General features: G+C 33.4%; 1 protein-coding gene across 1 annotated transcript; it reads left to right on the top strand.

The window, feature by feature from the left end:
* The first annotated feature begins 10,130 nt into the window (after positions 1 to 10,130).
* Positions 10,131 to 13,175, top strand: LOC132062388 (NAC domain-containing protein 72-like). The gene is made up of 3 exons (XM_059454967.1): positions 10,131 to 10,455; positions 11,722 to 12,002; positions 12,479 to 13,175. The coding sequence occupies exons 1-3, from the start codon at positions 10,131 to 10,133 to the stop codon at positions 12,980 to 12,982; spliced, it is 1,110 nt and encodes a 369-aa protein (XP_059310950.1). The 3' UTR covers positions 12,983 to 13,175.
* Positions 13,176 to 15,271: the final 2,096 nt, after the last annotated feature.

Below are 15,271 nucleotides of genomic sequence, written 5' to 3'. Positions count from 1 at the left end.
AATGGACTTTTAAACTTATGGACGTAAGGCATTTTAAACCCTTTTGGGCTCAAAGCCCAAACCTTAAGGCAATAAAATAAGAGAAAATGCATCTTGGACCTATATTTGAAGTAAGAGGCTTTAAAAGAATATGGTTTACCTTAAAAAGGGCTAAGATGAAATAAAATAAGCAAAATCCTTTTTATGTATACTTATAAAACCTATACTATTTTTTCAAAGGAGATGTACTCAATTTTCCTAAAACATAAACTTATAAGCATTAAAAATCATGACATTGGACCTAGTTAGTAGAAATTCTACTTAAAAGAAATCTTAAATATGTTTTGATCCAAAAATGAAAATGATTTTAACCCTTATAAACACTTTCCAAAAGAAAATCAACTCCTTTTTTCCTTAAAGATTTTGCCAAAAAAGAGTTATGATATGACATGACAGTTTTGTAAGAAAGAAAACATTTTAGCAAGTAATCACAGTTGATCACACATTGAAGCTCGAAGGTCAACCGTATTCTACGGATCCTTAATATTAGGGTACTTAAAACCTTCCTTAGGGGATCACCAAAACCCTTACCTTAAACTCTGGTTTAAAAAGGGGTTTTCTGTTGTTTGATAAAATCCTTTTAACTTGGTTTTCCTAACTTTTCTTATAAATTAGGTGGCGATTCTAAAAATATAAAAATTCAAATAGAGTTCATAACCTCTTAGTAGCTTTTATGCACTCGAGTAAAAGTGAACCGTAACATCTGCAATACACTTGCTGCTGACGTGGCAAATGACGAATAAAATGAGGACATGTGTCCTTTTTAGTAAAAAAAAAACTATTTTAAAATATTTAATAACAAAATAAAAGTAATACTCTCAAAAAAGAAAAAGAAAAACTTGATTTACACCTAATCAGAAAATGACACATTATTAACAAAACAAAAAAAGGAAAAAATGATACATTGAAAATTCTGAAATGAATATTTGTTCTTGGTGTTGTTCACCATCTTCATGTTGTTCTTGTTTCAACCACGATTTTAATCCAAATTTTCAAGAGAAACACCTCCAAATTTGTTATAACTTCAGCTAAAGATTCCCCACGAAGACCCAAAGACAACCCCAACATTAATTTCTCAAAATATTCATCAAATCAATTAACCCATTTTAAACCTTCAAGCTTTCTGAAGACTACACTAATGGCAAGTTCTTTTTTTTTTTTAATATTTTAGGAATATTATTTTTCTTTTGTTTATCAAATAGATTTATCCAAAAAAAAATCATTTTTCTTGTCCTATAAACGCTTAGGGAGAGAGAGGGTGGTGGTGGTCTTCATTTTTTCCAGTGAACAAGATATCAATGCTGGAAGGTTTGTTAAGTGGAGAAGAAAAAAAATAAAGAAGAAGGAAATAAAAAAGAATTAAAAAATAAAATAAAAAATCTGTTTTTTGGGCTCTTCACGCGCCAGTTTAGTGTGGAAATCACGCAAGTTGTCAAGTCAGCGAAAAGTATCTAAATAGCACAGTCGAGCCCTACCTCAGGTTTCTAAATGAAATAAGATTTAGTTAAAGTGTTCAAGTGAAAAATCTGGACGACCACAAGGAGCTGTCAATCGGTTTGCCCTTAATTAAATTAAGAGATATCATGCTTGTAGTATTTTTTTCAAAAGGGAATTGCTGCTGTACTATACGTCTTGCGAGTTGCGATACATTTGCTCTCAGCTAATAGTTGGTCTTTTTTTAATCCTCGCTGTTATAAAAGAGGCACACATTTACCCATATATATTTCTTAGAATCACATTTTTCTTTCAGGTAACGAAATCTTGAAAAATGAAAATTCATAAATTCTTGCGAGTTTAGGGCCAGTTTGACCCTTTTCAGTTTTCTCATCCTACTCTTTTTTTCCTATTTACTTTTTCTTTTCCTTTCTCTTTCTCTTTCTTCTTGGGAATCTTTCTTTCAGCTTTAACTCAATCAGAAAGAAGCTATATTTTGAGATTATTATTTTTAGAATTGAAAATAAAAATAAAAAGTCTCACAAAAATGAAACAGAGAGAGTAATTATTTTGTTTGAACAAAATAATAACGCATATTCACGATGTACAATTGACCTTTTTTGCCCTAAACTTTTTATGTTGGGTAATTCAATAATTCTTAGCAGTTAACACCATAAATTAACTTAGTAAAAGTAACTTGCACAACTTCAATAAAAATTTTGAGAAAACCACGTTTAAGGAAAATATTCATCTAGGTGCATGCTATATTAATGAATTTTTACCAGTGAAGAAAAAGAAAGTAATGAAAAAAAAGTATAATTTTCAACAAAAGAAGTAATCAAGTCGCATCTCTCCATTTAAAGCACCATGATTTTTATTAACAAAATCACCATGTAAACCATTCAATTATTACACAACCATAGATAACCTGCATCTCCATCGTAAAGCCATCATGGAGATGCCCATAAACAAATTGTCAACCCTGTAAAACTCTAAATAAAGCTTATTTTCGATAGATCTAGCTGAAAGAAAGATTGTAAAGAAGAAAGAGAAAAGAAAACGAAAATAGGAAGAAAAACGGGTAGGATGAGAAAAATGAAAAGGGCAAAAATTGCTCCTAAAGTATACGTGATAGAATACTTTTGCACTTCTCAGTAAGAGTTTTTAAAGTTTTTTTTTTTTTTTTTTTTTTTTTTTTTTTTTTTTTTTTAAAGTTCGTTAGTTGATGTCAAGACCCAACTCATGGGTTGAGCGGGCACCCACACTAATCCCCTGGTGGGCAAACCCTTCCCTTACTTTACCAATTTTAGAATTAATAACGCGGAAGATTAAATCATGCAAGCAGTCTCAATATCATAAATAACTAAGTGCGGAAACTACAAATGACACCCCAAGGATCTGGTCAAGTCGTAGTACAAGAGTCACTAGACAAGTACATAAGTCTGAATAATGGAGAGTACATAAGTGTCTAAAATACTGTCCGAAAGACAGATATAGCAAAAGAGAGAGAGAGAGAGAGTTCTTCGGGCTGCGGTCTGGAACAATGCTCACCCTAGAAACTCGAATATGATGCCTCGGGAATCGCTCATGAGGGCTTGACGTGGATCCTGTAACGAACTCTGCACTCAGAAAAGAGTACAACAAGGTAGTATCAGTACAAACACTATGTACTGGTAGGTATCATAGGCCGACAACAATTAGTTTACATATATGAAGAAAGAAATCAACAAGTAGACATGTAAGCAGTCAAATGCAGTCATTAAGCATATTCAAGCAAACTCACAGTAATAGGAACCTCAATAGATCTCAGTAACATCAAGTCATAGCCTAGGAGAAAGTCTTTAATCCTTGAATCCATCAAGTCTCTAAGTAAACACCTTACAAGCAAGCATCAACTCAATGAATTACCCGCCAAGAAATCAATGCGGAAACGTACCATGCAATGTTATAAATGAAAATAACATAATCAATGATATGAGTGGATGTAATATGAATGCATGTGCGATGCAATGCACAGGCCAACTGTCTCATACCGTACACACATGCTACGGATAGAAATCCTCCACGTCTCGATAGTCATGACCCATGTGAGACCCGCAAAGTCCACGTACCAGTCACTCCGTACACAGCCCAGAGGTGACTTCCACAATACTAGCCACTCCGCACACAGCCCAGAGGTGACTTTCGTCTTTCTCTTTATTATCATACGTTTCCATCAATTTTTTCATTGGAACCACATCACATTATCATGAGAAATGCAGGATGAAATGCATGTATGAATGTCAAATTCAACAATAATCATAGGGGTGAATAACCATAACAACATCCGTAAGTCAACTAACAATACACACTTATCCCCAAATCTGTGCAATGCCACGTCCGGAACAACTTTCCTTCGAACCACATAGGTAACATCAAATAATATATGCATGAGATGCCATATGAAATATGCATGTAGCAAACACCACAATAAGAAGTCTCGGATTTTTCACTTCCTCACTTATTATCATTAGTATCAAGTCACAGTTCAAACCAATGTATCAGATGAAATGAGAATGCATGTCGTGCAAGATAAGCTCATTGAGCGTAAATCATAATCAGGATCTCACCCGTGTCTTATCATAAGTACACATCACAATTCCAACCTAAACCTTTATCCTTTCCTTTTTCCGATGATAAGTGACATAATAAGAGAGAGATGAATGCATCGCAAAACACAACATAGTAAATAGGGTGACAAGCCCGACAAGGCGATAAGCCCAATCACGAAAACAAGGCAACAAGCCCACATAGTCAACAACAATACCAACCTAAAAATATCCATCCCAACTTCATACCCAAAGACCTAACATGGTTTCCCGTCAATAACTAACTCCTACATATGCTTCACTAATTGGAGTCTAACCGAAAAGTAAGTTGTAACCTACCTCGATGCCGACCTGGTGCCACAAACCATCACACGTGAGCCATGCCTTTTCGAAAAGCCTTCAAATACTCAAAGTCTAGTCAACATCGAAGTCTAAGTTAGAAACGAAGACTAACGATACCCATATTGTTATAAACTCGTTCGAATCGAAAATCAAACTTTAAGAGAGGAAATCGGACCCACAAGGGCAAAACGGGAATTTCAAGATTGGAAATGGTAACCCAACGTTCTAGAAATTCAATACTACTCCCCAATTGCTAATTAGACTCAATTAGTCATCAATTTCATCGTTTAAAAGAAAACCCCCAATTTTGGCATAAACCCTAGTTTTCCACAATCAATTCTTTAATCCAAGTTGGAGATTCGAGCTTATTATCCACTAATCCACAAGATTCCATGATCAGAATAGCAAGATTCATTAAATAAACTCATATTCATAGCTTATAATTTAAATATCCATAATAAGGTTGAAAACCCATCTTCCCCAACTAATCCCATTCATTTCACCATGGATTCTAACTTAGAAAGTAATTAAACATAAAACAAGGTCAAGGGAACTTACTCAAAGATGATACAACTCCCAAATGCTCTCAGATTGCCCTTAGAACTCTTAGGGTTTTAATTTTGTGAAAGGGAAAGAAGTGGTTCGAAAAGGGAAACAAATACTTTCAGATTCAGCGACACTCGCTCCAGCGGTTAAATGTTCGCTGACGCGACCCCGCCTCAGCGGATAACCATCCGCTGAGGTGGACCTCATTAAAATACTCAGGATCGCGTCTGTAGGTCAAGCCTCGCTGAGGTAGACCCTCAGAGGCGCACGGTTGCTCGCTGAGGCGAGACACCAGAAACCAGGAAAAATCTGGTTTCACCAAGTTTTATCCCAAAATTCCGACATTCATCCGAGGCCTCCCGAATACAAACCAGATATGCAAACATGTATAAAAACACACTACAAACTCACTCGTGGCCTCAGAATTTCCAACGGAGGTCGTTTTGACCGGGTCAACCCCCAAACGGCCAAAACCACCTTCCCAACCAATGGTACGAAATTCTCCGAATGCCTCGGGAACCAAACCGGATTTCCTACCAAGTCATAATTGACCCTCCGGACCTCACGGAATCGACGAATTTTCGAAAAAGGTCCGTTTACCCAAAAGTCAACTATTGGTCAAAGGTTTTTCACTTTAAGGCTCTAAATTCCACAAATCATTCTAGAACTCGCCCGATGACCTCGGAAACCGTGTCGCCGATCCCTACGGGTCAAAATCATACTATCGGGACTCGGGAAAGGGTCAAAAGGCCTAAACAACCAAACGGGTCGTTACAGTTGAAAGGTTAAACGTGATTCCAAAAACAAAAATATAAGGACAAATGTGTGCTACTTTTGTAACGGTAAAGACAAAAAAAAATGTCAAACTATTAACAGATGATATATGTTTCTCTAGACATATAATAGAAGGGAAATATTGGCTCTTTTTCGTATTTTTTAATATGTGTATCCATTTTTTAAAAAATAAGTATATCCATTTAGAGGCCTATAGGGTACGAAAAAGTTAACTCTATAATTAAGCTAGGTAAAAAAAAAAAACTCAAATATTCAATTGAAATAAATTCCTCCATTTAAAAGACTAATTCTCTATCATAAACAAATAAATAAATAATGTAATGTCCTTGATAAATGATAAGATGCAAATAAAATCTTTAAAAGATTTACACTAATCTTATCTCAGGAATTCAAAAACCAAATTTGTTAAAAAGCAAACTTTACAACCCAAATCTTAAAAACAAACTTTATTTGTATTAGCTTAATCGTCGATCTTATTTTTGTGCTTATAAATTTATATCTCTAGTATTTGCACAAGAGATAAAAAAAAAAAAAAATTATCTTCATAATAGACATCTCCTAGTAACATTTATTTCGTGATTATAATTTATAGCTCTAGTATTTCTCACAAGAGATATAGTCTTTAGCTTCACAATAGACATCTCTTCAAAATATTTATATTTTTGCTAACTGAAGATTTCTATTACCAAGTGGTAAATATGTACAATATATGTACAAGTTTTTTGCAATATTTATTTATTGAAAAATGTTCTTTTAGGTCAATAAAATGTTCATCATTTATTGCAATACAATACCTGGGTTCTTGTTGTCAAAAATCTTATTGATAGATATAAAAATTTAAGCTATTAATTTAAAATTTTAAAATAGTAGGCAAAGTTCTACTATCAAAAACTTTAAGAAACTAACTAAAACTTGAAAAGAAAATTTATTATATTTCTAATGTTGGCCATACAAGAAAAATAATGAACATTTCTAACTATTGTAACATTTTCACACGTAAGGTATTTTTCTAGTAGTTACAAGAATGTCTTTGTTAAAGAATAACTTGATAGTAACTTAAGGTGTTGAAATTAAAACATGAAACTTTGGAAAGAAGATTTAATACATTCCTATCTCAGTATACACGAAAGTTATAAATTTTTATATTGAAAATGATAGTTAACGCATTCCCTCACTTACTGTATTTTAAGAATCAACTGTTTCTATATGTCCATTAAAATTTGTTTGTAGGAATTAATTTATAAAATAATAAATTTATAATTTTCACCAAAAAAAAAAAATTTGAAAGAGTGAAATTCAAACAGAAGTGTATATGAATTTTATTTAAAAGTTTATGACATCTTATAAGTTTTGACTTTGGCCGGCTGTCACCAATCACAATCCAAAACTAGCACCTGGATTACGATAGGGCACCTGACTAGTTAGTACCTATAAGACGAACTATCTAAACTATAACATACAATAATTAGAGGACGAAGAAGAAGAAGAAGAAGTATTCATAAATGTCTCAAGATCGATAAAAGTGTGTGAAAGCTAACATAAAACATAAGTCTGACCGTACAACCCAAAATGATCAAGTCATGGAGCTATTAATATCTGAAATACAAAATACGAGACGTAGCTTTTTATATAAGATACTAAGTCTGCTAAAGAAGAAATAGTCGTCACGATGTAATGGTGGCTCACTTCAACTGGAAGGGACTGATCGATGAAGGCTAGAGTCGTTGGTCAGCTACTGGGTAACCACCTACTATAACTGCACACACAGAGCACCGATGAGTCAAAAGATCCATCAAGATCATCGACTCTCTCTCTCAATTCACTTCCGGGGCAAGTCTTTAAAAATTGTTGGTAATGCGTATAACCATAAATAAAATAATACAAGTATAATAATGATATACGAGTAAAGCAACTGAACCGAAATCACAAATACAGATACAAAGCATAAACACAACATGGTAACTGTAATGAACATGCTATGGAGCATGCATAGGTTGCCTATATGACCCGTCCCTTGCTGTGCATCAACCTTATATTTTAACCATCTTCGAAGAGTAGTTGACCGTCCATCTGACTCGTGTAGTATCAACATCCCATCTTACCCAGTCTCAAAAGCACTTGCTAACTAGTCCTATGGCATCATTGTGCTCACGCAGTGCGTTCTCAATCAAGTGATAATGAATGCTAAAGAGCTAATCAACTATCACATCATGCTCATATCAATAAGGAGTATCAATAGTGTAACATCACACAATGTAATCCTCGTGGTCTAACTAGATACTTTAAACTACTCAACCTAGCTCATGCTTTCCCACTCACACAAACTAGATGATTAAATGCACATAAGCATCACATATAACATGTTTTTAAGAAAAAGCAAATAAAGAGTTAAAACTTCACTTGCCTGAAATCTGTTAACCAAACCATACTTGAATCGCCAAAGTTAACTCAAACGAGTTCTGATGGCTTCAATATGTACAAATGATCATCAATAACGGGTCCAAATTAGTCTAGGAGAACCAATTTCATAATTTTAGGATGCCTTGGGGTCAAAGTCAACTCTTGGTCAACTCAACCTGACCCTCGGCTCAACAGTCCAAAATTCAAAATTAATTATATGGACGTGTTACGCATAAGCTAAGAAATTCAATATAATAATCAAAATCTGACTTTGATAATAATTACTAAGTCAAATCAATGATTTTCCAATTTAGGTTTAAGTCTAAAAATCTCAATTTTAGCCTCCTAAATCTCATGATTCCGCGGATAAAATTTGATGAAATTTACAAAAAAAGTCAATAGATCAATGTAAGGAATCCATACTTTAAATTTGAGGCTGAAACTCCACCTTTTCGTAATCTAAAACTCAAGTCAGACCTTTCTAAAAAATCCCAAAATAGCTGCTGAAATTTGTGACTTAGGTTTATATATTGCTTAGGCCTTTATTGTGATCGTGATGTACCTTGCGTGATCACAATCTTAATAAAACTTTTCCTTCGTGATTTCTCTCTCTACCACGCGCTCGCGGTGAACAGTTCACTGAGGTCAACGCGACAAATTCCTCTTCATGATCACAGTGCCTTGTGCATGAAGGCGATGCACAATTTTCCTATGAGCTGTGATCACACCGAAGGCACTAGCACCAGAAAATCTGCAATTTCACAATGAGGTCTAATGGTGCAGAATCACCATCAAGCCCCTTGGATCCCCAAGTGCACCCTGCCATCAAGTTCCAAATAGTATTATTGACTTATACAATGTCTCAAATCACGATTTAAAGTATAAATGTTCAAAAGAGCTATGGGATTGTTACACCCGCTCTTGTTCATGACACTGTCCCGGAGTTCAAAAAAGAAGACAGTTCAAACTGCCTGAAGTTTTCCTGACTAACAAACTGTGCTGGAATGCTTCTGTGTTTAAGATAGAGGTATTTTTATCCAGATGCATGATACATAAATAGACCCTCAAACTTGGCCTCATTTTTTAAATATGATCTCCAACTTTGGGTGTGCACAAGTAGGCACCTCAACTTGTAAAAAGCTAAATACATAAACACAAATGCTGACGTGGCATTGATGTGGCACTGACGTGACACATAATTTTAGAGGTGTCTAGATGATCATTTTGTAAGTTCAAGTGTTCAACTGAAAAAGTGGAAACAAGTTGAGGTGCCTAATTTTGCACACCCAAAGTTGGATGTCATACTTAAAAAATGATACCTAGTTTGAGGGTCTATTTATGTATTATAAAACGATTAAACCTTGATATTTGTAGAAGTTAGCTAAAACTTAATTAGCAGTCCAAAAAGCCCCCCATTTGCCAATATTATCCTTAATAGTTAGAAAATGGTATGATAAACCCCTATTTGCCAATTTTTTCTTTAATAGTTAGACAATGGTATGATAAACTTCGTGGACCTTTGCAGATTTAATTAAGACATACCCAGCTTGTAATATATATTTTTATATGTAGCCACTTTCTTTTAAATAAGTAAAAGCAATTAGCGGACTAGGGCATGGAAAAGTTAACTCTATAATATAAAATTAAACATGGTATAAAAAGTAACTCAAATATTCAATTGAAATAAACTCCACCACTTAAAAAACTAGTTCTACATTATAAATAAATAAATAATATGATGCACTGGATAATGATAAGATGAAAATAAAATCTCCACAAGATTTACCCTAGTCTTATTTTAGGACTTCAAAACCGATTCCCCTAAAAACAAATTTTATTGGTATTAGGTTAATTAGGATAAACGAAATCTTTTGAAAACAAATTCTATCTGTATTAGGTTAATTAGGACTCTTTTATAAGAGTCCATCACGTACATAACTAGCTAGTCAATGATAAATCTATCAAATTCCTTCTCCAAGTCTAACTATGGAGTCTGATGAGCAAAGCCAGGCGCATCTCAAGGCCAGCTCGGGGAGTACTCAAAACCCAAAAATTCAAGAACTAGATAAACAAAAACAAGTTAATGATGAAAAGGGTTTGGTAGTAGTAAAACCAAATTACAATATCACCACAAATGGAAAAAGAGTTTATGTGGATGATAGATTTGTTTTCCCACCAGGTTATCGTTTTTGTCCACATGATGAAGAACTTATTATTCACTACCTCAAGAAGAAAGTAATGAATGAACCATTACCCCATGACAAAATCAAGGAGGTTAATCTTTATAAGCATAGTCCTAAGGAGCTTTCAGGTTCTCTCTTTTTTTTTTTTTTTTCCCCCTTAATCTCTATTAACTAATCTCTTCAAGTAAAACCAAAAAAAAATCAATTTTGTGTATGTTTAACCGATGGAGAAGCTTTAATCAGGGTTTATATTAAGGTTTATGTATATGTTAAGCTTATAATCTTAATCTTTGTGTTAAAGGAGTTTTCTACTTGTAGTTTCACTTGTTCTTACAGTAATGGCGAATTCAATATTTAGAATTTTTTTATTCAATTCTTTATACATTTATTTTTTTCCTGACTCACCCGCACACACCACATATATAAGGTTTGAGTTACAAGTAAGACATTGATTATAACTCATTGTATCTGTTCTAGATCCGCCATTGTATGATAGTACTAAGAACATTTGGTTAGGGTTTGTTGTTTTCTTTTTGATCCAAGATATCTTTAGTTTCGTGCATACCTTTGTTTTCCAGGTTTATACATACCGAAAAAGTTTACTTCAGTACTTTCTCCTAAGTCCTAACTTTTGATTGTTGGTATCTATTGTGGTTGGGGTTTTGAGTTGATCAAAAATAAGAACAGATTTGAACCTAATCACACATGAACACGGAATGCTAATTAATTAAGCTTGTTCTTTATCCTTCTAAGGGTTTTCATTAATTATTTTCTTCCTGTAAAAGATTATTTAGGTTCTCTTGGTAAGATCCCTTTGGGTATATACATTTTTATGTGGTTGTATCTAATCTATTTGATTTTTGTATATGTACAAGCATACATAATTGTCCTTTTCATTTTCTGTATTTTGAAACTTGTATTAGCTATTGGTTACTACTTGAGATTTAAAAATGTAGAACTTTTGTTTTGTTTCGAGAAACAGCTGATCTGTTAGAAAATTAAACAAAAACCAAAACTAGTTCTTCAGAACAAAAAGGTAATCTAGAAACCATTTTCATCTATCTCTAAACTTAGCTTCTTAGATGCACTTTGCATATATACCTTTTATTTTTCTTTTAATTTATATTTTAAAATCTCCATACTTTGTAAGTATTACTTTCAAGAGTACCATTATATTTTGCATTCTGACTTTTACTTCTTGGATACTCAATAGTGAACTATGCTATCTTTGATGACTTTTCATAATTACTTAATTCATTAAAAACTAATCTTCCTTCCCGTTCCCAACTCTGACATTTTCCTCCTTTCTTATCTGACATAGCTCATATCTTATCTTTCTTCAACTTCCTAAGTTAAAGATGTTCCTTTTTTTCCCTTGTCTAACATGCAAATAGAGAACTATTCAATGCTTGGAGAAAGGGAATGGTACTTTTTCACTCCAAGGGATCGAAAATATCCGAATGGTGATAGGCCAAACCGCGCAGCTGGAACAGGCTATTGGAAGGCGACTGGAGCTGACAAACCTATAAAGCACAACAATGTTAAAGTTGGATTTCGAAAGGCTTTGGTTTTTTACGAAGGTAAACCTCCCAAAGGCGATAAAACAAATTGGATCATGCACGAATTTAGAGTGAATGAATCGCGCAGGCTCAAAACTCATGCATCTGACATGAGGGTAAGATTATAGTATTTTCCCAACTTTCATTTTCAGTTTTAATTTCAGTTTCAATTTCAGTTTTAGTTATATCCAATAGTATTCACTAGAAACTCCAGATTCTAAACTTGAAATCTTAAAGTAGGTTTTAGAAGTTTCATTTTAACTATTAAGTGAGGACAAAGAAACTTTCTCAACTTTTCTATTCTTTTTGCCTTTCTTCTTTTTGTTTGGTCTATCACTAGGTTTACTGGGGTTTAAGTTATATACGGCTATCAGTATAATTATAATTTTTATAGCATGTAATCTACTTTATTTTCTAGGTTATCAAATCAGGTTTATTATGGAGTAATAGTTACATGTTATTACATGTAACTTAACCTAATGCTATAAACTATTATACCGTGTCATTATACATAACTAAAACCTTTCTTACAATGACCCAAACTATATGGATAAAATTCATAGTTATAATTTAATCATTTTTATTATTGTAGCTCGACGATTGGGTTCTATGTAGGATTTATAAGAAAGTTGACAAGTCATTCAAAGGTGTCCGGAAGCTGGAGGAGCACGAGCAAGAAGATGCTAGCAGAAGCTGTTCTTCAGTAGGTAAAGTGGAGAATGGCGACTATGAAGGGACTATCGATTCATGTGGAGAACTTGCTAGACAACATTTCGAGCTACCTCATCAGTATGATATCACTCTTGATGATCCTAACTTTATCATGGACTATAACAAGTATAGTCCAGATTGTTTTTCTCATTATGGAGCAAGATCATCAAACTATGGAATGCACCTTCAACCATCATTTTCTCCTGGAAACATGTTTTGGGATCACAAAGGATTATATCAAGAAACCAACAACTTTTTGCCTGTGCATTTCGACTTCAACAACTTCTATCAGGATCCTTATGAAAGCATGGGTGAAATTCAATCTCACAATTTTCTTAATCTTAATGGTGTTCTTGATGAGAACTCATCGATCAATAAGGATTGATTATTCCATATTGATCGTTAATGATGAGGTAGGGCTATATATTAAGACCTTAGTGATAGCAACTAGCTAGTTCATTAGCTTATTCCACTGTTTTTTAGAGAGAGATATATATATATATAGTACTAGTTTTGCTACTTCCTAGTTGAGGTTGGTTTGGACAATTTGACTGTTTAAATATAAGTAATGAGCTTGTCTCGTTCTATTGTATCATTTGCTCTAGTTTTTTTTTTTTTTTTCTAAATCATTTGCTATACTTGTTAAGTTTGTGCCTTTGGTTTCTTCCTCTTATTATTATAATATGATTGGAACTTTGGGGTCATTTGCACTTTTGCCTCTATTTTGTGCTGGTCTTTAAGTTTTGCCCTTCAAAATCAAATTTATACCTAGAGGGGCATAAGTTACGCATCATAATATACACAAGTTATGTCAGTGCCCTTAAAGAACTTATGCCCGCTAGGCATAAGTTCGATTTTGAAGGGTAAAAATTAAAGACCAGCATATTTGAAGGGCAAAAATCAAAGACCAAGGGCTAATATGATTATGTGAATGATATATATAATCAGTTCACTACAACAAAATATGTTTTTAGCGGCAATTAGTTAACGGCAATAACTTAATTGCCGCTAATTGTATTCTAGAATCAATTATTACGGGCAGTACCAAACTTTAGCCCTAACAATAAATGCTGTTAAAGGCTTTAGCGACCTTGGATCTAATGGCATTTAACCAATTGCTAGTAAATGTTTATGTGGCAATAACTATTACCGCAAAAAAGAAAATATATTGCCACTAAAGCCTCTTTTGGTGTAGTGGTTTTATAGTAAAACCAATCAGAAAATTCGTTATATTCTGCCACCATTATTTATTTATTTAAAAAAAAAAAAAAAAAACCTAACGCTCTTCAATTAAAGAAATTAAAACGGTATAAGTCAATCTAATTTTATGTTAGATGTATTATTGAGCTGACGGGGAAAAAGGTGATGTATTACTGACTACTGAGCATTATTTTCTGAAACAAAAATGTCACATGAAGAAGATATGAAAAGACTATGGAAGCAATTACTTTTGTCAAGTATCCAAGTAAAGGTGAAGACTAACTAGTAAGCATATTTTTGTGTAAGGCATTATTTATAAATACATGGGCAAAATTATTAATAGTAGAACATGCCTCCTAAATACCGAACTATGGAGCATCAACCAAGGGTTAAAATTAGCAAAAGTAATAGCATATGAAGAATTAGAAATAGAAACAGACCGTTTACTTGATGTCAAGCTTATCAAGGAAGATAACATACAGTGCCACCCTCTTAAGCCTATTGTTGAGGATTGCTAATACTTACTTGAAGTCATCAAGGCGAATGTCATACTTTATCTGCAGAGAAGCAAATAAATGTGCGGACTTGCTAGCAAATGAAGGTCATGCATATGACAAAGACCTCCTACTATGGGAAGAGTCGATCAAGAATATGGAGTTTTTCCTCCTGCCAGATTTCAACAACAATACACATAGCTTGTGAACAGATTTAATAATTCTATTTAAATTTTCCAATGTACTTAAAAAAAAAAAAAAAAAGCATGACGCAAAGATTCGATTTCAGGATTCAATCAAGATCTCATTTGTTTGATGTCGCCAATGGCAAGTTTTTACTTTTCTCGTGCATTATCAAATTTTGTTTTAGGGTGTGTATATCTTGTACTTTACTCCTCATACTTTTCATGGTTGCAATCTTAACTTTATAGAATTTTTTTATCATCATGAAAATCCAAGTCTTACCATCTAGTTAATGCCCTGGAAAAAAAACGCAATAAAATAATTCAATGTATGTTGTAGACTTGTAGTGTGCTTTTTGCTCATGAGAAAAAGAATAAGAGCATCAAAATTTAGTTGAAATCTACTTGTTTGTAGCGTACACGCATATTTCCGAAAATATCAACGGAAAAAGTGATATCCAGATAACAAAACGTATATCTACTTATATACAATCGTTCAAAAGAAAAATCATTAGGACGTGTTTTTTAAATTCTTTTTTTTTTTTTTGGTTAAAACATTTAGCTCCTTCAAAAATTCTTATTGAAATAATGAGAAGAAGCAAAAGTATTTAGAGAATGAACTAAACCATTTTATTGAAAGCTTATGTGAAAGAATGCAGCATAAAGTTAATTTATAGATTAAACTCTAATGTCATAACCAATTCCTAAAAGAAGCATAACTGGACTCCTAAAAAGTGCCTAAAATACCCTACTACATCGGAATATCGATATACTCTTTTATTGACTTCAACATACCCC

The sequence above is a fragment of the Lycium ferocissimum genome, chromosome 7, assembly GCF_029784015.1.
Source record: "Lycium ferocissimum isolate CSIRO_LF1 chromosome 7, AGI_CSIRO_Lferr_CH_V1, whole genome shotgun sequence".
Lineage (NCBI taxonomy): Eukaryota > Viridiplantae > Streptophyta > Magnoliopsida > Solanales > Solanaceae > Lycium > Lycium ferocissimum.
The sequence above is the reverse complement of the archived record's forward strand: the minus strand, read 5'-3'. Positions and strand labels throughout refer to the sequence as shown.

Coding starts and splice junctions, on each gene's coding strand:
- LOC132062388 (XM_059454967.1), top strand. CDS start 10,131: ATGGAGTCTGATGAGCAAAGCCAGGCGCATCTCAAGGCCAGCTCGGGG. Junction 10,456..11,721: donor TAGTCCTAAGGAGCTTTCAG/GTTCTCTCTTTT, acceptor ACATGCAAATAG/AGAACTATTCAATGCTTGGA. Junction 12,003..12,478: donor CTCATGCATCTGACATGAGG/GTAAGATTATAG, acceptor TTATTATTGTAG/CTCGACGATTGGGTTCTATG.